A 24,513-nucleotide genomic window follows, 5' to 3' on the forward strand; every position below is an offset into this window, starting at 1 on the left:
TGTCTGCTATTCAGCCAAGCATACCAATATCCTTCTCTTGTCAACGTCCTTGTTAATTTCATCCTCCAGGAACACCAATTATTTTTTTAAAAAACGCTGCTTCATGTTCTACTGAAGTAATAATACCTGCCCCTAAAGCTCATTCTGTCCTGCAGCTCCAGCCACTTTCAGCCCCCTTCCCCTGCTTTCATGCTTGTTATCTTTTTAGAGCAGAGAGTAGGATTGATTGCTAAACATGAAAATGTCAAGGCAGGGCAGGGACTGAGTGTCACATAAGTGAGGCTGACCGCTAAAACTTAGAAATTTCATGGCAGAGCAGTAATATGGAGTAATTACACAAAATTTCTAGTAGCAGATATTCAGGCGTTCTCGGAATGAGTTATTTATAGCATGCTCGTTTCTGGCCACTCATGGAAGTTTCTGGATCAATTTAACGACACTCTGCTCAAACGGGAGGTCTCCCATAGTCCCCTTATTCTATTTTAAAATAAATCACAGATAAAATAAGCCCCTAAACTATTATTATTATTATTATTATTATTTATTTATTTATTTATTTATATAGCACCATCAATGTACATGGTGCTGTACAGAGTAAAACAGTAAATAGCAAGACCCTGCCGCATAGGCTTACAATCTAATAAAATCATAGTAAAACAATAAGGAGGGGAAGAGAATGCAAACAGGTACAGGGTAGGGTAAGCAGGCACAGGGTAGGGAAAAACTAAAAGTAGAAAGTAACAGTAGAAGTCTGCACAACATCAAGTTTTAAAAGCTTTAGGAAAAAGAAAAGTTTTTAGTTGAGCTTTAAAAGCTGTGGTTGAACTTGTAGTTCTCAAATGTTCTGGAAGAGCGTTCCAGGCGTAAGGGGCAGCAGACGAAAATGGACGAAGCCGAGCAAGGGAAGTAGAGGCCCTTGGGCAGGCGAGAAACATGGCATCAGAGGAGCGAAGAGCACGAGCGGGGCAATAGTGTGAGATGAGAGAGGAGAGATAGGAAGGAGCTAGACCGTGAAAAGCTTTGAAGGTTAACAGGAGAAGTTTATATTGGATTCTGAAGTGAATTGGAAGCCAATGAAGAGATTTCAGAAGCGGAGTAACATGGTCGGAGCGGCGAGCGAAGAAGATGATCTTTGCGGCAGAGTGGTGAACAGAAACCAACGGACTGATGTGAGAAGAAGGAAGGCCAGAGAGAAGAAGGTTGCAGTAGTCCAACCGTGAAATAACCAGTGCATGAACAAGCGTCTTGGCAGAAGAGACAGACAAAAATGATCGAATCCTGGCAATATTATACAGGAAAAATCGACAAGATTTAGCTACTGCCTCAATATGAGGAATAAAGGAGAGCGAGGAGTCAAAGATAAAGCCAAGGCTACGAGCTTCCTTGACCGGAGTAAGCGTAACATCATTGACAGTAAGAGAGAATGAGAGATGAGGAGAAGGTTTAGGAGGAAAAACAAGCAATTCAGTCTTTGCCATGTTAAGCTTCAAGCGACGATGAAGCAGCCAAGCTGAGATATCTGAAAGACATGCCGAGATACGATCGTGAACATCAGGAGAAAGTTCCGGAGATGACAGATATAGTTGTGTATCATCGGCGTACAGATGATATTGGAGGCCATGAGATTGAATAAGCTTGCCCAAGGGCAACATGTATAAGGAAAACAACAACGGGCCAAGCACCGAGCCTTGCGGAACCCCTACTGAAAGGGGAAAGGAGGAAGACGAGCTGCCATTAGCCAACACGCTGAAAGAGCGACCCGCTAGATAGGAGGCAAACCAGTTATAGACAGAGCCACAAAATCCAAGGTCATGAAGGGAATCTAAGAGAAGATCATGATCAACCGTGTCAAAGGCTGCAGTTAGATCAAGGAGAATAAGAACGGAATAATGGCCTTTAGACTTGGCAATAAGGAGATCATTGGTGATCTTAGTAAGGGCTGTTTCGGTGGAATGCAGAGGACGGAATCCAGATTGAAATGGATCCAAAGCAGAGTTACTAGAAAGAAAGTCAAGACAACGAGAGTAGACCGCACGCTCCAGGATCTTTGAAACAAACGGCAACAAAGAGACAGGTCGGTAGTTAGACAGAGATAGCCTATCAAGAGTAGGTTTCTTGAGAATGGGAGAGACTGTAGCATGTTTAAAAGCAGAAGGAAATGAACCAGAGGACAGAGAAAGATTAATAATATGTAGCAAGGAAGGGAGGATAGAAGGAATAAGATTAATAAAGACGCGAGAAGGAATCGGATCACGAGAACAAGTGGAAGGCTTCGAAGAGCGCAGTATTGTAGACAGTTCATCCGCAGAGACCGAAGGAAACGCAGAGAAATTTGCAGGAGGAGCTGACAGATGAGGAACAGGAACTGGAAGAGGAGCAGAGCTGGCCAGATCAGAGCGGATAGTTTGGATTTTAGCATTGAAAAAAGAGGCAAAGTTATTAGCAGACAGAGAGGCGGGGAGAACGGCATGAAATTTGCATCATGTAAAGCTGGCATTGCGCTATGAACCTGCCGAAGAAGGACTTTGAACGGAGGGAGAAGAGGGTAAAATGCCTCCCTGCAACAAAGGGAGGTAAAGTTAATCTGAATGTCTACTCAGAAGTAAGTCCCATTGTGTTCAATGAGGTTTACTCCCATGTAAGTGTGATGAGGGTTGAGAACTTACAGCAAAATCTTACTTCTCCTTAGAAGTAAGTCCTGGCTTTCCTGTGGGCTGTGAGGAAACAGACAACGAGAAATCCCCCCTCCTTTGCACACATGCCAGGGAGGGAAGGAGCCCCAGGAAGCAGGACCTTCCCTCACCCCTCTCCTCCTGTGTAATCAAATTTGTATCAATCCTGCCAAAGAAACAGGAAGCACGACAGCGCCGGATAAACAACGGGATTTCCTCTAATGTAGAGAAGCTCTCAGTCCTGCACACTTGCGCAGGACCACATTTGTTTTAGTTGCGAACGTGTTTCGCAGAGGAATTGTAGTTTTTGTTGTTATTGGGCGTCTCTCTAGCCATCCACAGCAATCCAAGATAAAATCGCTCTGCTGGGTTCAAATGTCAAAACATGCCATCCTAAACACCCCTGCAACAAGCAGTGGGTTCTCCCAGTGGCTTATTTCTGAAAAACTACCTAGGATGGAAGAACCAGTCTAGATTTGGACATCACACTAAGCCACGCTGCATCCACCCATGATAACAACACCATAGCTGGGATCAGTTAAAAACTCAGCATATGTTGTTAACTGCCTGAGAGAAGAGAAAAGTCTTGACCTAGCGCCGAAAAGATAATGTTGGTGCCAGGCAAGCCTCATAGGGGAGATCATTCCATAATTGGGGGGGGCACCACTGAAAAGGCCCTCTCCCTTGTTGCCATCGTCCGAGCTTCCCTCGGAGTAGGCTCTCAGAGGAGGACCTTAGATGTTGAGTGTAGTAGTGTACGGGTAGGTTCATGTTGGGAGAGGCGTTCCATCAGGTATTGTGGTCCCAAGCCGTGTAAGGCTTTATAGGTTAAAACCAGCACCTTGAATTGGGCTCAGAAATGTATAGGCAGCCAATGCAAGCGGGCCAGAATCAGTGTTTTATGTTCAAACCTCCTTGTTCCAGTTATCAATCTGGCCGCTGCATTTTGCACAAGCTGCAGCTTCCTAACTGTCTTCAAAGGCAGCCCCACGTAGAGTGTGTTGTAGTAATCTAATTTGGAGGTTACCAAAGCATGGACAACTGAAGCTAGGTTATCCCTGTCCTGATAGGGGTGTAGCTGGGCCACCAACCAAAGTTGGTAGAAGGCTTCCGTGCCACCGAGGCCACCTGAGCCTTGGGACAGAGATGGTTCTAGGAGAACCCCCAAGCTATGAACCTGCTCCTTCAGAGGGAGTGCAACCCCATCCAGAACAGGTTGTACACCCCCCATCCAGTCAGAATAACCACCCACTAACAGCATCTGTCTTGTCTGGATTGAGTTTCAGTTTATTAGCCCTCATCCAGTCCATTGTCATAGCCAGGCACCAGTTCAGCAGGGCCACAGCCTGCTGGTTGGTATTGGCAATATGTTCATTTCTTGCAACAAAAGTAGCTTTCTGCTAGCTTACAAAGAGAAAAATCTTACTATTTGCATTATGTGGCCTGTTGTCATGCTGGTTTAGCTAACAGATTAATACAAATGTAGATTTAAGTGTAGTCTAAACTGATAAAGCTGTAGACACAATTGCGATATAGGTCAACAACATCCTGAAGCTCCAGCAAACAAGGATTAATGTTAAACTAGGAAATGTATGGCTAATTTCAAAAGTCTTTCATACAATAGCCATGTCCCATCCATTTGGCTTTTGGTCCCTGGATCAAAGTTTTCAAAGAAAAATATTAATTCAGAATCAGCCTTTTATTTTACTAAAGCTGTGTCAAAACTAGGACATCTGTAAGGAATTGACTTAATTCCTGAGATAAAAACATTTGGTTCTCTGTTCTCTCTCTCTCCCCCCTCACCCCCCCAATCTTTAGTCTGCTTAAGTGATGGAAATTGGCAAGACTGCAATGCAGTTTCTCCATTAAGACTATTGTTTCCAATTATAATTTTATGAATTATTGAGTTACTGGTTAAAGATATTTTAACCAGTTTTTCAAGATAATTTTTGTTATTTTTTTATTTTAGTCTGTGCATCTGTTTCATATCTAAAGTCTATAACCCACATGTATCTTATCCATATATGTTTATCGTGGAGCTGTTGCATATTTTGATAGTATTTGATGGTAGCAAGCGAAAATGTGATGCCATCTCTTGGATAATACCTTCATACCCTTGGTAATTGTGGGATAAATTCTGGTTGCACAAGGGTGATTTGTATTTTGTCACACAGCAGTGCAACACATTCTATTCAGTCAAACTCACCATGCTACTTTTTGACTTTTTAATTGCCTGGAGGTTATGTGCTCCCTTGTCAGGTTTCCTTATGCAATTTCAATATTTTATAGAGTGCCTTGTCCAGGCATTAGATGTGCTTCTGAGTTCTTAATTATTTATAGTGTTAATGTGCACTTTCAAATTCGCAGTTTAGTTCTCTTCTGTGCACATGGGTATTTCTATGTGTGTGTATATGTACACACACAGGTTCTTAATATAATCTGTATTCATCTGCAGTTGGATATTTGAGTATTTTTGTTCTCTATTTTCTTTGAAGAACAACAACAGCATCCCACTTTGTTTCATTTATGGCAAGTGTAATATTTCTGTAAAAATGGAATGTAGTCATGTAAACATTGAGCAGAGAAAATGTAATATTTAAGTGACAGTATGTATGCAAGCCCTAACTTCTTCTTGAATTCTCTTAAGATCATAATGGTATCTATCCCAGAATACTACGAAGGCAAGAATGTCCTTCTCACTGGAGCTACTGGCTTCATGGGAAAAGTTCTCCTGGAAAAGCTATTACGGTCCTGTCCAAATGTAAAAGCAGTTTATGTTTTGGTGAGAAACAAAGGAGGAAAAACTTCTCAAGAACGAGTGGAAGAAATGATCAGCTGCAAGGTATGACTTCATAAACATTCATGTTATGTTCAAAAATTCTCTTTTCGAGAAAGATTCTAATAGTGTGAGAGAGTACATGTATTGGAGTAATGTCTTCTCTTTACAACACACTAAATGATTGTTAAACTGCTAACCCTTTTGCTGCAAATGGTTAGTGAGCATATTTAAATTGTGGTTAAGTAGCCACCAAGGTTAGGAATGGTTCACACGACATGCAAAGTCATTGTGCACATAACATGTTAAATCATAATGTTTGGCTCAAAATGCTTAACCACTGTGGCTTAGAGTGTCATCTGAACAAGATCATTGTGTTAGTGATTATTGTAGATCATAGCTAGCTAAATTAATCTGACGATAATTGCAAAGATTTGATTTGGTGTAATGAGGGAGTTCAAAACTGGCCACCTTTTACATGGCTTTCTGGTTGTTAAACATCTGACATTCTTTACGTGTTATAGATTCTCTCTCATGGTAAGGACGGAGAGAGTGTTTACCGTTTACTCACAACTGACATCAGAGCTACAAATACTAACTCCCTCACTCTCCTTTCCCATTTACAGTTAATCTTGAATACAAAGCACTTATGTTAAATTGCAGAAGTATCTAAGTACTACTTGGAGAATCTAAGTACTACTTGATGTACCATATTTCTTTGATTCTAAGATGCCATCGATTGTAAGACGCACACTAATTTCAGTACTACCAACAGAAAAAAAGCTTTGATTCTAAGAAATAATAAACATACCCATGATTCTAAGACACACCCCATTTTTAGAGATGTTTATATGAGGGGAAAAGTGCGTCTTAGAATCAAAGAAATGTGGTATTAACAGTTCAGCATTCTATAATGTAACAAAAAATGGCTGGGTGTGCTGTGTTCCTTTCTGAAACACTTCTGTAATGTTTTCAATGACTGAAGAGAGGAATATGTTCAGTGCCGAACAAGTTGTTCACATTTTGTCTAAATAAGTAATTTGATTTTAAGATGTTAAAGTTGTATTTTCTAATACATAACAATCTTTGATTCTTAGTCTTGTACATTGCGTGCATGCAAATAGCAGTTGGCTATTCTAGTTTATATAGATTTTTGTAGTGTGGTCAGGAAGAGTTTCCTTACATTTAGTGTCCTAAAGTGGAAAAACAGATCTCTTCAAATTCTTTGTAAATGAACAATTTTCTTACTGTCAATGAACCCTATCCTTTTGAATTGCTCCTGGCTGAGGTGCATTGGTCACTATGAATGAAAGGACTGAAACAGACTACCAGTTAAAATAGAGACCTCAGTGATTTTAGTTTTAGGAAAACCTGAAAACAGCTGTAACTCTCTGGGTTTTTGTTTTGTTTTTATGGAAGCATAAAAGCCTCAACATGCACACAGTAAAAGATTTTGCCTTGAATATGGGATGGGTTTTATGTGCCTGAGTAACTTGCCCATCACATCCTTGTACTGAGAGATTTTATGGTGTGCATGTCCGTTAGGCATCTAGTTGGCTGCTTTAGGAATAAAAAAAATGCTGATCTAGATATGCCTTTGGCCTGATCCAGCACGGCTCTTCTTAAATTCAGTTATATTCTTTCATAACGATGTGTCACAATATTTTCTCCCTCACATTTTAGAAAAGAACTATGCTGGTATTCTTCCTGCCTTAAATCATATGTGATGCACTCAAACACTTGTTCTTGGCCTTGAATTTTGACTCTTTAATATTTCGTCCTGCTTTCATTTTGGCAGCTCTTTGACAGGTTGAGAGATGAACAACCAGAATTTAAAGAAAAAATTATAGCGGTTGCCAGTGACCTTACAGAACTAGAAATGGCCCTTAGTGATGAAGACAAGGAGAATCTCATAGAATGCACTAACATTATATTCCACTGTGCTGCTACTATAAGATTCAATGAAATTCTAAGGTGAGTATTCATTGCTTTCATTTAAAACTAATGTAATTATGTTCTGGCGTCTTTTTAAGAGCTATGTTTGTTTTGTAAACCTTATAAGAGGAGAGAACACTTTATCCTTCACTGCCTTAGTGCCTTTGGGCTCACTATAAGTTCAAGTGCATTCAGTGTACTTTACATTTTTAAAAAGGGGAAAGACTAAAAATATTAGGGTTACTTTTCAGTTAATAGTTGAGTGAAATTGGAGTGTGCCCATTAGAGACTCCTAGGTTTAAAACCAGTTATGTTTCAGAGAGGACGCTTGGATTATTCATTGTTGCTTCACACACATTCTCCTCATACTAGGCATTTTCTGCACTGAGGTGCTTTTAGAGGCAGTCTAGTACAGAGCTTGGCAGAAGGTAATCTGGATCTACTGGGTGATTTGCCATAGATCACCAAGGATTTCTGACTCCCAGTTGCTTAATAATAGCATCAACAAAGTGATCCCTCCCCAATCCTAATCTGTACTGCTGAAATGAAGAAAGCTTAGGGTAACCAGGAGAGAACTTCTGTGTGGGAAGACAGTGAGCTCTGTTCAGATCTGGTGCTCAAAACAAGTTCCTGGACTCAGAATTCTTTAATTCTAAGTGTATGACTTTTGCTCCACGTTTTGGTTGATGGGTCTTGGGGTTCTAGAAAAAAACTAAATAGATGCTGCAAGTCTGATTTCTGACCATCTTTAGTCTAGATTACAGAGTGTTCTAGCACCAGGCATTATACTAGACAAAAATTCAAGAGAATTTGTTACTACACAGCCAGGTTATGTATTATCTCTTAAATTATTTGGGTAGTTGGTTCTTTGAGTAATAGATATTAAAACAGAAATGTGACTTAGTCTTATGACTTCATGATTAATATGCACATTTTGAATCTTGCATCTAATTAAAACGTTACTTTCTCCTTGAGCATAGAATTACCAAGGTAGTGTTCCGAGATATAGCAATAGTGTATCTCTTGGTGTTCTGAGGACAAACTTCCGTTTCTTTTGTCATAACTGTATGGCATCAGTATTCCTGGAATCTAACTAGTGATCTCTTTTGTTAAGATTGAAATGGGCTCCATTGTCTCATTAGGACCTCTGGAATATGAGCAAGTATATGACTTGTTGAAATCTTTGACTCCTGTTGCTCCACATCTTTATGCCCTGGTTCTCTATTCTCTCATGCATTGCCATGATTGTATCTCATTAGCATCCAACCAGGATTTTCTTCACCTTAATTCCTCCTTGTGCATAACTGAGTATAAAAATTGCCGTTAAACTTCACCTGATTAATTGTGTTTTGTTGAATTATGGATTTGGAGCTCAACTTTTCATGGCACCTGAAGCTGGGACGTAATAATGCCTGCTCATTATCCCTGTGTCTCCTCCCCTACCCTCTTTCAGCAAATATGCGGCTTGCTTCATTTGAAGAATATAATATACTTGCTTGGTATAATTTCATTGCTAATTGAAGCCCATTGTTCAGTCTGTAGACAAGGTTCATCTGTTTTGTGATGGTAGCTTTGGAACAATGTTAATGAATGCACTTCTCTCCCTGAGAATTCTGCTTCTTCCAACCTGAAGCAAAATTTAACCTTCTTACATGTTGTGCATGCGGAAAAGAGTAGAGGTCAACTGCATGCTACTGAAAACTTTTCTGTTTGACCTATTGACCAGTGTCTTTTTCGTTTCAGCAGATATAATAGTAGCACCTAGATTGAGCCTACTTAATCACAAAGGAAACTGAACATGTTTAGATAAATATACACATACTTTGAATCTGTAGAAACAACAAAGTTTTCTTTGTCTTTAGCACCTAAAGACTAGAGTCTACTTCATCAGATGCATGAAGTGTTATTCTGGCAGGGTCATCAACTGCAAAGTCCAATCTCTCAGAAGGATGCTTTGAATTGCTCCTTAAGTGGATTTCTAATCCTATTAGGCACTTCATAAATATATATTACTGTTTTTAAAAAAACTTACAGTACACTCCTATATATGTTTTCTTAGAAGTAAGTTGCATTTTCAGTGGACCTTACTCCAAAGTAAGTATGTGAGGTATCACAGCCTAAATCTAGCATAGTAGCCATGATTAATTACTAATTTCTGCACCCCCTTCCACCTTCTCCAAGCCTCCTTCCTGAGCAATTTTTAAAAGTACAGGTTTCAGGAGCCATGAGGGTAGAAGTTAGCTGTTCTCAGGATTTTTGCAGATTGCCTCTTCTCTCTGCTTTAAAAAGGGACAGTTGGTTCTGACTCTCTCTCTCTCTTTCCACCTTTTAAGGTAACCTTCCATATAAACAATTAAATGATAGTTCAGAATGCCTGAAAGGAATCCTCTTGTTCCTCTTATCAGCCATACCTAAAAAATGCTGTAGAGTGGAGTGAATTACCATACAAACGTGCCTCTTCTCCCCAGCTCTGCTCTGACCTTGCTATTTCCACATATTCCTTTGCTATTCCCTGTGAAGGGAGAGAGACATCTCTCCGTTTCATTCTTTGAAATTCATTAAGAACTCAGGTGGGAGATGGAGTTTGCCAGAAGGGGGAAGGATGCTATTTAGAAGGCCCTGTCTTCCAAAAGACACAGGCCCTGTCTTCCAAAACTCCTTTCCAGGTTTTCTGACAACCTAATTTAGCTGCCACTATGTATCTCCACCCCCCCACCCTCCAATCTCGCCCCTAGGCATTCTTGCTCAACAAGATCAGAAACTTCCTTGCCCTGCCTTCTTGGCAAATGAGTTTGCCAGAGGCTGCACATGGCTTTTTGAAGTGGAGGGAGTGGGCATTGTAAACTGTGTCTTAAAGTCCTTTAGAGCAGATTCATTTAATTTTCTTTTCCTTCAACAGAGATGCTGTTCAGCTCAACGTAATTGCAACGCAACAGCTTCTTTTCTTGGCCCAGAAAATGAAGAATCTAGATGTGTTCGTCCATGTTTCAACAGCATTTGCATACTGCAATCGAAAGCACATTGAAGAAGTTGTCTATCCACCTCCTCTTGATCCTAAGAAATTGATAGATTCCTTAGAGTATGTGTCTAATGCTTTTTCCCTCTGGTATCAAGTTTTCAAAGTCGAAAGAAATATTAGAACATTTATTTTAAGTGATCAAAAATGCAAAGAAATCAGACATTCTTCATTATTAGTACTGATCTTGACCACGTACGCCCAAAATTTGAGATAAGTAGCTGTTATATAGAATGTAGGCTGGGTAATTGAAACTGTGTCAGCAATTTTTCTAGTCTTTCAAATATGAATTTGCCAGTGCTGCTAAAAAAAAGATTATAATATTCTTGAAGTTTAGTTTAAAGCATTGTTACTATTTATTTAAAGTTGTTGACGGCTCTGCTCAGCACTGTGGCTTTCATCAGGAATACAGTATGTTCTAGCAACAAATTTGCATACTTAGATATAATGGCTTGTATTCCTGAAACAGGGCTCCTTCAATCTGCAGAAGGCTTCTGATTCAGTGGACCATTCTTGGTAACAGGATTGAGGAGAAATTCTTTTTGCTAATCCCTCTCTCCCCGCCATGCTCTCTTCCCACCAGCTGGAGCCTCCTGACCAAAACTCTGGATCCAACCCAATTTGTATATACATATTTTCCTGCAGTTTTATGAATATAAACTGCAGCTGGTTAACACCTTGTATTTATTTTTCCTTGAGGTGTGTCAGTTGCAGAAGAGGTGAAATAAACAAGTTTATACATAGTAAGATTTAGAAAGTCTTAATGAAGCTAGCCTCTTTATTTGATTCTTTTTTCTCAATCTATCCACCATATTTTTGTTATGTTTTGAAGCTGAGATTTATGGGTCATGGGTACATGCTAGCTTCGGCTATTGGGCGGTATAAAAATGCATTAAATAAATAAAATAGATAAAGATGGATAATTTTTGCAGAATACTATAACAAAAAAAGTATTGAATTAGTCACACTTGATCCATGGAATCATGGCTACATTTCACATTGATTTCAATGAGACCTAAGTATCACTATATTGGGGTGGAATTATACCTTGGAGTATTTACCTGGGAGTAAGTCCCATTCCACATCATGTGACTTATTTCTGGGTAAACATACATAGGATTGCACTGTTTGGATCCAATCTACTGTCAAATATGTAAAATATAACTTAATGAGCATAATGTGTAATTACCATCCTGTTGAAAGTCTTGGTAATGGAAGCAACTTGCAGCTTAACTTCTACATTACTCATCTCCAGTGTACTTAAATAACACACAACACACGTCTCAGAAAATGATAACTCTTTAAAACATACTACAGCTTGATTAAGGTTCCTTTGATATATTCATTTAGGGTTTTTCCTATGTTTAGCAAAAGTAGGAACAATAAGAACAGTTGGGTTTATTTTGAACTTCTCTGCAGTACAGTAACTAGCATCATTTAGTGGCTCCAGAAAGCTGCTTGTGTCATTGGTGATGGTGTTAAAAAGCAGGATGAAAACAAAGCATCTTAGGCCTTTGCTAGACCTACAGGATATCCCAGGATGGAGGAGGGGTGATCTCGTGTTGTCAATAACATGAGATCCCACCCTCGTTTACATGTAAGGCAAGGTGACTCAAGAAGAGAGCTGTCACGCCTGCCATTTTTTTAACTTTTAAAGGGGACGATGCACATGAATGCTCGTGTGTGAAGTTAAGGTTTTTGTTTTTTTTAAAAAAATGATTTTCCCGCTCCCCCCACCCAGCCCCCGATGGGTGCAGCTCCCGGCTCCGCGAAAACGGGCCACACGCTCGTGGTCTTGGGCTCATTGCGAGACCCCGGGAAAAAGCAGGCTTGAACGGGTAGGCTATATCTTGGGGCCAGGGAGGGTTGATCCCTGCCTGATCCCGGGATCCCCTGTGCGAAATCTGGATGCACAGGGACGATCCCGGGCATCACCCCAGGATGTATCCTGGTCTAGCAAAGGCCATAGTCTCTCTTTAGCTATGGCAAAAAAGTGTACTACTTTTTAAATTATGATTAAAAATTACAGCACCTGAGACATTCACTTTCAAGCATAAATAGAATTACTACAATAATGAAGTAGTAAAAAGTGTGTTAAAGACAAATAAGAAAGGAGTACAAACTCTTGTAGAATCTTTTAATGCTCCTACAGCTGAGTAGCAGTTGTATGTGATGAATTTCTTCTTTTGTGCAGTTAATGTATTTATACAAATAATTCCTAAACCATGGACATTTCTGCCTTCAAAATAATGTCATTTTAATTATTATTTTTAAATGATCTAAAACTAGGTTGGATCCAAAGTTGTGCAAGCAGAACATGCCTCCTGATTTTTGGGGATTCCCCTCACCCACTATGCCACTGCCCACACTGTTTAGGAGGCTTCCCTCACTCTCCAGAGATGTTCTTTGGAAGGCACAGATGCGTGGAGGGCAATCTTTGGGTCCAGCCCTATGTAAAATTACCTGTTGATCATGTAAACTGGGGGGAGGGGGAAATCCTAAATGTTATTACATTTTTTAATTGGTTGTATTGTTTTTTTTTTAAAAAAATCTGTCTTTGATTTTATTGTATAGAATAAACTTTGAATAACTTCATTAGTCACCTTGGTACTTCTGAATGGAATGGCAGGATATAAATCAATAAGTATGGTTTTTTTTCTTTAGGTGGATGGATGATGGCCTTGTGAATGATATTACACCAAAACTCTTAGGAGACAGGCCTAATACATACACATATACAAAAGCCTTAGCAGAATACATTGTGCAACAGGAAGGTGCGAAACTAAATGTAGCCATTATAAGGCCATCAATTGTGGGTGCCAGCTGGAAGGAGCCTTTCCCCGTAAGTCAATTTTTATTACCTTTTCCTTTATTGACTAGGAAATAGTGATATTTAATAAGTACTATTAAGTCCCTAACTGCCTCTATGACTATGAAACTGGTCAGAGCTATGTGAAAAGCAGAGTTTAGTATGACAGGATCAATCTCCAGCCCATGCTGGGACCCAGTCCAGCCCCGCCAAGGGTTGAGCACCCTCTGTGGGCTTTGCTGCTGCCATCCCCCTGTGGGGAGAAGAATCTCAATGATATATCTGATCAGAGATACGTTGGGGATTCCCCGTACCACTTGGGTTCCTTCCTGTGCCACTCACAGCATGATTGGGACACAAGTGGGGCAGGAAGGAGCCACTAAACTCAGACAGCACCTGCAGGAGACAGCTCCTGCAAGCGGCAAGTGAATTACTTTCCATGCAGAGGGAGGCCCGGAGGTAAAGCTTTCATACCAATTAAGCCAGTAAATGTGTTAACTCAGCCTTATGCTTTGTTTCCCAACAGGGATGGATTGATAACTTTAATGGACCTAGTGGCCTTTTTATTGCTGTAAGTAACAGTGAAAAAAATATCAATGTTTTTCTCTGAAAACCGAAAGTAACTTGAAACTGCTCTCTTATGGTATACCTTCTGTTTTAAGGCAGGAAAAGGAATTCTTCGAACGATGCGAGCCTCCAACAACGCAGTTGCAGATCTTATTCCAGTAGATGTAGTCATCAACACAACAATAGCTGCTGCTTGGTATTCTGGAGTTAATAGGTATAACAGGTGACAATGCAGTTTTTCAATGGACTAAGCAGTAATCATATGATATCAAACTGTAGGCTTGAACTGATAACCAATATGATAGTGGTGGTTTTCCTCACAGCCATAGGGAACCTAAAACATACTTTTACTGCTCTAGCTTTTCATGATCATTTTAACTGTGCTCGGGTCCTTGGACAGGCCGTCACAGCATAACCCACTGTCCTGAGTCTGAAATGTAAGACAGGACCCTGAGGCATACAACTGCCAGAGCAGATTCAGGAAGAGTATCAAAGGATGATGGGGTGCATAGTGTCTTTCTGAAAAGCTCCCATATTGTTGCTGCAGCTTGTGAGGTGTGCTGTCACATGCAGAGGGATACCAGAAGAATTTGTGCTGAGCACAAATTCATGCCGCTTCAGACCTGGCTGATGTTTCTCCCCACATCCACTGCAGCAGCTCTGACATCTGAGCAAGGGGGCTGCTCTCATGCTTAGATATTTGAGGATGAGGGCTACCCCAGTGTAGCAAAATTTGGTTTTCAGTTTATACCAGGTTTGGGGACAGAAATTCCTACCTGTATCCATAGATAAAGGAATGAGTTGCTGTTAATTCTCTACCTAAATGCCTAAAATACACACTTAAATTCCTTCCCAAAGGCTTGCAATACAGGAAAGGCAAGACATATGATCACAGGGAGTAGAGGAAGTGAAAACACACACCTAAGAACAAAGTGAAGCAGTCAGTTCAAAAAGAAGTACAAGAATTTTTTTTGCAATCATTTTTTTTAAGTAAAGGAAACACTGCATATATCTGGAGGCACAACAGTAGGTTGCAGCCATAAATAATGGTTGGCATGAAAAAGAAAGATGGAGGAAACATGGGGCTTTAACAAATAAGCTAGAACCTGAAGAGTTAAGTAATAATGATTAGGGAGAGACCAGAAGAGATGAGGGACAAAATATATAAAGGAGTGTGAGAGTGATTAAAATAAAAAACTGGAAGTTAATAGGTAAGGGATATGGTAGCTAATGAATATAAGCAAAGAGGAGAGATAATGGAAAGCAGAGGGGAAAGGTATCTGTTCCTGTGGTGACAGACATGTTGCCTCCTTCCTCTACTAGCCTTGGTGTAATCTGTTAAAACCAGTGTACCAAATGCCTCTTGCTACCTGCCAGAGTCATTGCAAATCCCTTGTCTCCCATTGCCTGTCTCTTGGTCTTTGGGCTGCCCTCTCCATGCATCTTTATGAATCCCTCTCTCTATGTTCAGTGTTGCACATGATTGTCAACCAAGAAATGCTTCTAAATTCACTTTGAACACTCCAAGAAGATTAAGACAAAGTGAGTTAAGAAGGCCAGTGGGGCAGACAGAATTGGTAGTAGTTAGGAGGCCTGTAGCAAACTCATTAAATCTTTGTTATGTTAAATCTGAACTAGGCTTTTTGTAAAGGACTGTTCGTTTCCTCTCTCTCTCTCTCTCTCTCTCTTTGTGTGTGTGGGTGTGTGTATAATGTTCCTACCTTGCTTTTTGGTGCTCAAATAGTAACATTGAACCGAGAGACATTTTTCCCCAGTTGCTTCTGGTTTGTTGGCTGTATTCCTTCTTGGATGACACCTCAGATTATTGTAATCTATGCATGCTTTATGTGCACTTCTCCAAAAAGATACATCTAAATTCTGGAATATAATTGCGAGATTAGAAAAAAGGTCGCAACCTGTGATAGATGGTTCCATTGCTAAATTTGAGTGGGAAGATCACTTTAGGAGGCTATTTAATGATTCTGTCTTTTCTGGACTCCCTGTTGATGATTGTTTGGACTGTAATTGCGAATGTGATTGGGGTAACATCTCAGTCGAAAGAGCCAAATCTTTAATTTTAACATTAAAAAATGGGAAAGCTCCAGGTGGAGATGGACTCCCACCTGATCTTTTTACTACCTTCCCCAACTGGTGGGCGCCGATTTTTGCGTTGCTCTTTTCCCAAATTAATAATTCAGGTATCACACCGTCCAGTTGGTCGTCTGCTATAGTGGTCCCGATTTATAAGAAAGGCTCGAGAAACAACCCATCCAATTACAGGCCAATAAGCCTTCTTGATGTACCAGGGAAGATTTATGCTCGATTTCTCCTTGATAAATTGGAGGATTGGGTTGAGGAACATGCTTTGCTGGCCCCGGAACAGGCAGGCTTTCGCACTGGCAGATCCACCCTTGATAATTGTTTTATGCTGAAGCATGTTGTGGATAAGTACTTGGCCGGTATTGTAAAGCATGTTTATGTGGCAAAACTATCCTTAAACTATCCTTAAAGCCTTAAACTATCCAGAAGCTGTAGGTAGTACAGTATGTTGCTACCAAGCTCCTAGTTAGGCTTAGGCATAAAGACAGAAGTACTCCAGTCCTTGCTCAACTGCACTGAATGCCGTTTTACTTGAGAGCACACTTCAAGATGTTTGAAAGCCCTGTGGTTTTGTCCTGGTATGTTTTGGAGCACCACCACCTGTATGAATCACCCCAGCTTCTAAGGTGACACTCTCCCAACTTTTGCAAAGTTAAATTTGCAAGATTTTGGTAATGCTCTATGAAGTGAGGTTTCTAAGGCCCATTCGCTGATAACTTGGAGAGGTACCTCAAATGTTCTAAAGCAGTGGTTCCCAAACTTTTTCAGGTAACCGCCCCCTTGATTCCACAGACTTATGCCTAGTGCCCTCTACCCTACACTATAAAAATCATTATTCAGAATAGCTGTTTTCAACGACAACTAAGGAAGATAATAACAGTGAAATTCAAAACAGTAACAATTAATTGAATATTTATTCAAAATCCGAAGCATCCGCCACAGGCTTGCTGAGGGAGGGAGGGAAAAGAGAGCGAACGCCTTTGTTTTGCAGCCAGCGTGGCGGGGCACACCAAGCAGGGTATGTCTCTTCATTAGCGTTTTGGTGCTTTTGAAACATTTCAATTCACAGTTAAAAGGACTCTTCTTAAACGGTATTAATACATGTGTGGATTCTTCCCCTATATGGTTTGGGACCAAACTACCTTCTCCCATAAAAATGTCCCTGGGTTTTAAAACCTTCTGGAGAGGCACTTCTTGGAAAAAGACCACCTCGAGCGCCCCCCTGCCGCCTCCTTGCCTCTTAACGCCCCCCTATGCAATCCCACCGCCCCCAAGGGGGCAGTACCGCCCACTTTGGGAACCACTGTTCTAAAGAAATAATACAAGAGAAAGCCCATAGCAAGCAGCCTCACTCCGTTGGTTCATTTAGCCCAATATTGTTGACACTGTCTGGGAGCAGCTCTCCAGGGTTTCAGGCAGGAGTTTTTTCCTACCCTACCTTGAGATGCTGGGAATCAAACCTGGAACCTTCTGCATGCAAAGCATCTGCTCCTCCTCCCCTCCATTCTAAGGGACTTGGACTTCCCCAGCACAACTTTTAGTTCTGATCCAAAGAGAGCAGTGGCACATACCCTCCATGCTTTTTCACTTGCCCCTCCTGTGGAATGTCCAAAGCTGATCTTGGATACCTAGTAGAAGTATATCTATTCCCCTTCTCACTTAATTCCCTAATCCATTTGAAGCATTTTGGAAAAATGGTGCTATAAAGTAGTTTTTAATGCTTAGCTGTTGGTTTATATTATTATTGCTATGTTATAATTAATGAGCAGTTTTCTGTTGTGTTAACTCTTCTTGGTTTTGATTATGTAAACTGTATCATGTGCTTAAGAGGAAAGTTGATAGAAAAATGTAAGCTATTTTTTGTTTTTCAGACCAAGAAATATTATGGTATACAACTGTACGACAGGTGGTACCAATCCTTTCCATTGGGGTGAAGTCGGTAGGCCTATTTTTCTTCTTCTTACTAAAATTATTAAATTTTAAAGTTAGCTTGTTTGTTAAGCTTTAGAAAGCCATCTTTCAAGTTAATTGCACTTCAAAATTTTAAAAAAATCTTTAAAAAGTAGAGCATGGATTCTTTTATATTTTCAGTTATAAGGAACATTTAAAGTAAATGTCACTTTTACTATCCCATATATATATTTGTTTTTCTTCTAGACTCCTCCTGTAACCGTGTTATAGAGCTAACTCAAAGGGGAAAGGAGAATTTTGCTAGATATTTTAAAATACACCGGGCACTTGGATGACAGCACAACTGAGATAGAAAAGGACAAGTTTGATCACAGTTACAGCAATTTATCTTTAAATTTTTAAAAATTAACTTTTAAGGAAGCTATATGAGTAATAACATACCATATAATACAAAATAGGCTTTCCTCAGCTGTGATGTGTGTGCTATAAAATGTGCAGAAGCTTTCATTTTAAAGGGAGAGATTATAGTTCTTATGGCTTTGTGCTGAAATCTCAGAAGACAGAGTGCTGATTGAATAAGATTACCAGTGGACTTGGGGAAGAACATAACTCCCTGCTCCTCAAGGAATCAGAACAAATGATACAATATAGTGAAAATTGTACTATAAATGCAAAAAAAATGCAAGTTATGCAGATTAAGTAGATTTGCATAACAGAGATCACAGAACACTTTTCTGACAGAAATTAGATTGCTTCAGTGCTGAGCTCTTATATGTAAGGGGCAAGATACTGAGTGTATGGCTGAATGAAAATGTCAATCTTTCGTTCTGTCAGTTCTCCAATCTTAAATCTGTTTAGTCCTGTTTCTGAATCAGTTTGCAATGTTTTTAAGTCCGCACTAAAATTCTTTTGTGTGTGCATTTTTGCCTAATACGTGTATTTTTTTCAAGCAATTTCCCCTCATATAATACATTGTTGAACATTATTTTTAGTAATATACACAGTTCAGGGCAAGTTTTCCCCTCATAAAAAAAGTGGCAATTGTATTGAAAAACTTGAAGAAATGCGAATACTAAAAGATAACTGCATTTCAGTTCGTATATTGATTTGGGAAGTAGGAATTGGCTTCATGTTAAAATGCAAACAATAAACTCCTCTATCCCTTCCCTAGCTAAGAGTCACACTTTTAAGCCAAAATGATGTCTGCTGGCATCATTTACAGATCTGGGAAGCTGAGGTGGGGAGGAACTGGCTTTATGTACACTACATCTGATTAACTGCACATGAGCTAATGTGATTTACAGTGATTTGAGGCATCACTGACATCCAACCCTGATATTTGGGATTAGGAGTTTCTAAGTCTGTAAATAGCAATTATAGTCCAAGTATTTCCCCCCATAAATTTAACTCAATTAAAACTTCTCCCCACTTCTTGTATGTGTAGTCAAACTTCTGGAAGTAGAATGCAGATTATATATATTCAAAACATTTTTATTATGTTTTGTGACTGTAAAAATATGCTTATTTTAGTCAGTGTATCAGTTATATTGTCCCTGTGGATCTGTGTATCAAACAGTTCTATGGGTTTGGTGGAGGGATTGTGCATGCATATCTTAATGTTTTTCTGGATGATTTCCTTATATAGTAGTGTTATTTTATATTGGCTGACTTTGGGGAACTTGGGTTAAGGTACTAGAAAGCCCCCCAGACCTTCAGACCAAAATCCAAAAATGCATGTTACTGAACAAATGCACTAATTTTAACTTGCATGTGTGTGATACCTGAGCTAATTTAAAAAGTTAGTTTAAAATATGTAATGCAACATCCTAGGTATCATTTGATACATAGGTTATAGAAGGTGTCAGCCTATGGAGCTCTATTTTCAATAATTTACACATGTTGTTAATAATTAAGGAGGAACAGGAAAAGAATCTACAGTGAATGGAACAGTAACAAGTATATAAGACGCCCAATAAGAGAGATTTCATAAGCTGACATTCAAATAATTTTATTGAATAAATGCTGAACATTGCTAGTTAACAAAGGATGTGTAGGAAAAAATAGCTTTAATTCAATTAGAGTAGTACTGTATGTTGTGATGTCCGTGGAAATCCATTGTATTTACATGGTTATTATCAAAGCTGTTACGCAACTTTTCTTTCTTAGAATACCATGTAATATCCACTTTCAAGAGGAATCCTCTCGAACAGGCCTTCAGACGGCCCAATGTAAATCTAACCTCCAATCACCTTTTATATCACTACTGGATTGCTGTAAGCCATAAGGCCCCAGCATTCCTGTATGATACCTACCTCAGGATTACAGGAAGAAGCCCAAGGTAATGGTGATTAGCTCTGTCTTGTGTCCCTCTGGCTTTTTACAAACCCATGTTTACACAATTAACACATTAACTAAGTTTTTCTTTCTTATAATTGTGGTTGAATGGACTGTTAGACCCAAGAAGATGTCTGAATTCATGTCTTCTGTTTCTGGCAACAGTGAAAATGGTGTAGTATGAATATTGCGCTAAGTACCTAAACCATCTAGATGTCTTAAGACTAATTGAATTTGCTACCTAACTGTGGATTCATTCTTTGAACAAGAGCTACTCAAACCATTTTGACCCTTATTTTTCCTACAGAGTGTTACATAAATTTGATATTCAAGAGGAATCCTTTAGAACAAGCAATAAGGCGTCCCCATATTAAACTCCAGTCCAACCCTCTTATACATCATTATTGGACTACAGTCGGTCACATACTTCCTGCGTTGTTATACGATGTTGTTCTCAGGTTGACAGGTCAGAAACCGTGGTAAGAAAGAAAGGGCTATTTTTTTTGCTGGAAAGGTGATGGAAGCTTGTTGGCGGTGTAGATCAATGGCATGAGCTTTACCTTAGATTTACTAATGGAGGAACCTACAATAATAGTAAAAGAGCTGGATGTTTCTTGGACTTTAGCGATGACTCAAGTTCACTTTGTTATAAGAAATCTAGCAGTCCTGACCAGTTACTAAACTCTTTGAATCATCCTGCTCTAGCACTGTTATTGATATTATAAGCTGAAATGAATGGGGAGGGGAAGGGAATAGAAGAGATACAAAAATCATAGTGCACTTGGATTTTTTAAATGTATGATGCAGGTCACTTAAAACACATTATGTATTACCATCATTTGGCTTATAATTCTTCTGGCTATTTTTTTAAGCGGGCAAGAGGTCTACCTTAGCTGGTCAAAACTGCATAATTTTACTTTTCCTACTTAAATTTTTTTTATATAAGGCACAATTTCTGAGCTTGCTTCTGCAGAATTGATGTTCAAACTGCTCAACCAACACCAAGATCTGATGGAACAGAAGTAGGGTCAAGTTGTGTTCTTTCCATAGTTAAAATAGCATTTGGGGAGGAGAAGGAAGCAGTACTTCTTATTTTAAAAAAACTTCTCTTCAGCAGTATAGTATCGTACTACGTGAATTCATTCAGCATGCACAGAAATTATTTTTGTGTCATGCTTGATTTAGGCAGTTGCTTTTATTTTTCTCATAGTACAGACTAGAGGCAAGGGCAAGTATTTATGCATTCATCTTTCATGGAATTGAATGATTCCATACCATCCTCTCAGTTGCTGATACAAATTTCTCATGGTTGCGCCCCTCAAAATAACCTTGCGGCATTCCTACTCTGATCCAGGAATTTTTTTGCACTTTAAAATTCTTACCAGTTGCATACATTTCTTGTATAATTCTGTGCTTTATGAACAATATTCTTATGTATGTACAAGACTTAATAGCATTTGAAGCTTATTTCTCATATCTGACCCACATCATTTAACTGGTTTTTGTAACTGCAAATCTATATCAGCTGTTATCATAGGTTCCCACTTAATGCCAATCAGATTTCCAACCCTAATGTCTGCTAGTGTATATCTGTTGTTTACCATTGCTACTAGAACTTGAGTCAGACTTGCTAGACAGGGAACATATATGGTGGCCCACTCCTGGTGCTCATTCCTAGTGCTCACTCCTGGTGAAAATAAAAGAATGTGATTGGCCAGCAGGTGGACCAGGTAGTTGTGTCCAATGAGCAGCTGAGGCTGTAGTGGTTGAGGGGAGGGATATCTGAAATGTATATTCATCCTTATTTGGTATATAAGCACATTTTTATAGTTCATATTGTCCACGTCAAATCATCATCATTTCCTTTAATACTGAACTGACTGGAAAACAAAATAAGATTGGGGCTTTTTCAAACTCGGGAGACTCCCTAGGTATGCACGGGAATACAACCATATCAATTAAAAGATTTTTAAGCTCCCCAAGTGCCAAGGAGATACAGAACATTGAAGATGTTGATAGAAGTAGGGGTGGGATTGGCCTGCCAGTATGTCCTGTGCTGTATGGGAGGATACCTCTACAGAAACTCCTTTGCTCCCCAATACAGCAATAAAAAGTGCTTAAGTTTAGGAATGGCAGAGGCAACAGAAAAAAGTTTTATGATGGTGGGTAGGAAAAAAAATACTCTCCCTCTATAATGAATTCCAAATAGCATCACAAGACTTTCTTCAGGATGGCACTCATGTTTGAGTCTTGGAATACTGTAGCAGGTTCCCACTTGGCCCTTGTACTACTGAATGTGGGGATCCCATGTTTGAGCAGTAATGGGGCTATCTCTAGATAAGATAGTGGTTTCCTTGTACTTGGGGAAGACTGCCCAGGTATGCAGAAAAATACCTGTAAATAAGAGACTGCTCCCCCAAAGACACAACAAAATTGAGCATGCACAGCAATTTCATGAAGTGATAGAAAGTTTGGGGCATTTGAGTGTTGATTGAAAAGGAAAATGGGAGTAGAGAGGAAATTGCCCTGCTGAAGCCCCTAAAGAATGAGAAGGCAGTACCAAAATTAAAAGAGGAACATCTCTTAGATGTTGAAATACCTGGCATGTGTTGACCATGTTCTCCTTCAAGGACAATAATGTTGGTTGGTTCTAAAGATTCAGCTTATTCCATCCTCTAATGCAGGGGTCCCTAACCCTGTTCGGTTTGGTGGGCACATTTGTAATTTTGAGATAGTGTCGTGGGTGCTCTCAAAATAGCTGCCATGGGGATGTGGCCAGTTACAAAGCACCCATTTCATAGAAGAAGAAAAACGGGCTAAAAGAAGAGTAACTTGCCCAAAAACCTAAATGCAAGGCAGAAGTGGGCTCTGATCTTCCAAAAATCCCAAACCACTCTTTTGATCTCACTGTTTACTGCTCCATCAAGCCATTCCATAGATTATATATTTGTCCCAACAAACACAACAAAATACTCATTTCATTTCACTGAAGGCAAACTAGTGATGCTGATAGAAACACAGATACCCACTCACACCCATGTGGGGCCCAGAGACATTCTTGGAAAGAAAAATAAAGCTGGAGTCCAGCAATTTACTTTGCAACATGACAGCCTTCCACTTTTTTTTAATTAAATAATGTAAAACGATAAAATAAAAACATATAGGGGCAGGGATCCTATCAAACACCACATTGGAGACCCCACCTCTAGTGGCCGGAAAACAGTAATCATGGTTGTTTTGGGCTTACTGGAGCCCCCATTTGAGATTGCTGTTCTGGTGCTGCTAACATGGTAGGGCGTCTGCAGGCTCTGTGGCCGGCACTGTGAGCAGTAGAGGGCCACGTATGGCTGGTGGGACACTGGTTGTACAGCTGTTGTCTGCAGAATGAATTGATCTAAATTGAGGCCATTTCTTGGAGAATTAAATGGTTTCAAAAAAAGAGTTTCCCCATCTTGAAATTAATGTATTTCTTGAACGTACTTGCATATTAATTGGTTTCGATAGCAATTAAAACATAATGGCTTGAATTAAATAGAAGCTTTATATAACTTAATCCAAAACATTTCACTATATGCCCTATGTGCACCACAGAATTGCATCTGCTTGGAGATTAGCTAGATTGACTGTACACATGCATGCATACTAAGCAGGGCCATTGATTTGAAGGCCAAGGCTGCATTACTGTTAAAAAAGTCTCACTGAACAAAGTGACTTAGTGAAGTGTGAAGTAAAGCTAGGTTGGTAGTTCCTCGTTAACAAAATAGTGTCCCGTCCCCCCAATAAGATGGAAAATAAATGTCCTTGCTGTTCTGTTAATAGAACCAAAACTGTTCATAGTGAGAAAACTTAACATATTGCAGAACTGAAATTGTAAGAGAGCATAAAATAGGAGTACCAGATTACCCATAAAGGCCCTGTGGATGATCCTGTTGATGGACAGGATCGTATCTGTTGCATCATAGAACTTGTAATGAATAGCTGCTAGTCCTTCAGTTCAATATGAAACCCATGATGATGATTTACAATATCATTCATAATATTTAACCTCAGAAGCTAGGTTTCCTCCCCATTTTTCCTTGGTGGCTTAAACCTGATTTAAATTAACCCAATAATAATGCTGTTCAGTAAAACATCCTAATGCAGTTCAGGCTTCCTAACTATAAGTATGGTGAAATGTGTGCCACCATAAAGGCCTAGTTAGGTTACAATCCATTTGTATGGATTCTAAAGAAAATCAGCGGTAGTCTAATGTCAAAATGTGTTCCAAATAAACTTACTGTTCAGAAAGAAAATGTTCCAAGTCTTAAGTAGTCACCTGTCCTGTAAGTAGGATAAACCATTCTTTACCTCTGACTTTCCTTACAACTAAGTAGAGGTCAATTCTGGCTTTCTT

The 24,513-nt window shown here is 39.6% G+C and overlaps 1 protein-coding gene across 4 annotated transcripts in view; it reads left to right on the top strand.

Moving 5' to 3' along the window:
• The window catches only part of FAR1 (fatty acyl-CoA reductase 1), a 50,862-nt gene that overhangs the window by 15,841 nt on the left and 10,508 nt on the right, over window positions 1-24,513 (top strand). Inside the window, exons 3-10 of one of the 4 annotated variants that reach the window (XM_063117300.1) lie at window positions 5,320-5,514; window positions 7,247-7,422; window positions 10,283-10,462; window positions 13,064-13,241; window positions 13,735-13,779; window positions 13,871-13,998; window positions 17,747-17,814; window positions 19,953-20,124. In XM_063117300.1, the coding sequence (XP_062973370.1) occupies window positions 5,326-5,514; window positions 7,247-7,422; window positions 10,283-10,462; window positions 13,064-13,241; window positions 13,735-13,779; window positions 13,871-13,998; window positions 17,747-17,814; window positions 19,953-20,124 (1,136 nt within the window). In that variant the 5' untranslated portion in view covers window positions 5,320-5,325. Of the gene's footprint in view, window positions 1-5,319; window positions 5,515-7,246; window positions 7,423-10,282; window positions 10,463-13,063; window positions 13,242-13,734; window positions 13,780-13,870; window positions 13,999-17,746; window positions 17,815-19,952; window positions 20,125-20,427; window positions 20,600-24,513 lie in introns of all 4 variants that reach the window. The other 3 variants (XM_063117302.1, XM_063117303.1, XM_063117304.1) reach the window with 3 other exon arrangements.

Source organism: Elgaria multicarinata, chromosome 2 (assembly GCF_023053635.1).
Source record: "Elgaria multicarinata webbii isolate HBS135686 ecotype San Diego chromosome 2, rElgMul1.1.pri, whole genome shotgun sequence".
NCBI lineage: Eukaryota > Metazoa > Chordata > Lepidosauria > Squamata > Anguidae > Elgaria > Elgaria multicarinata.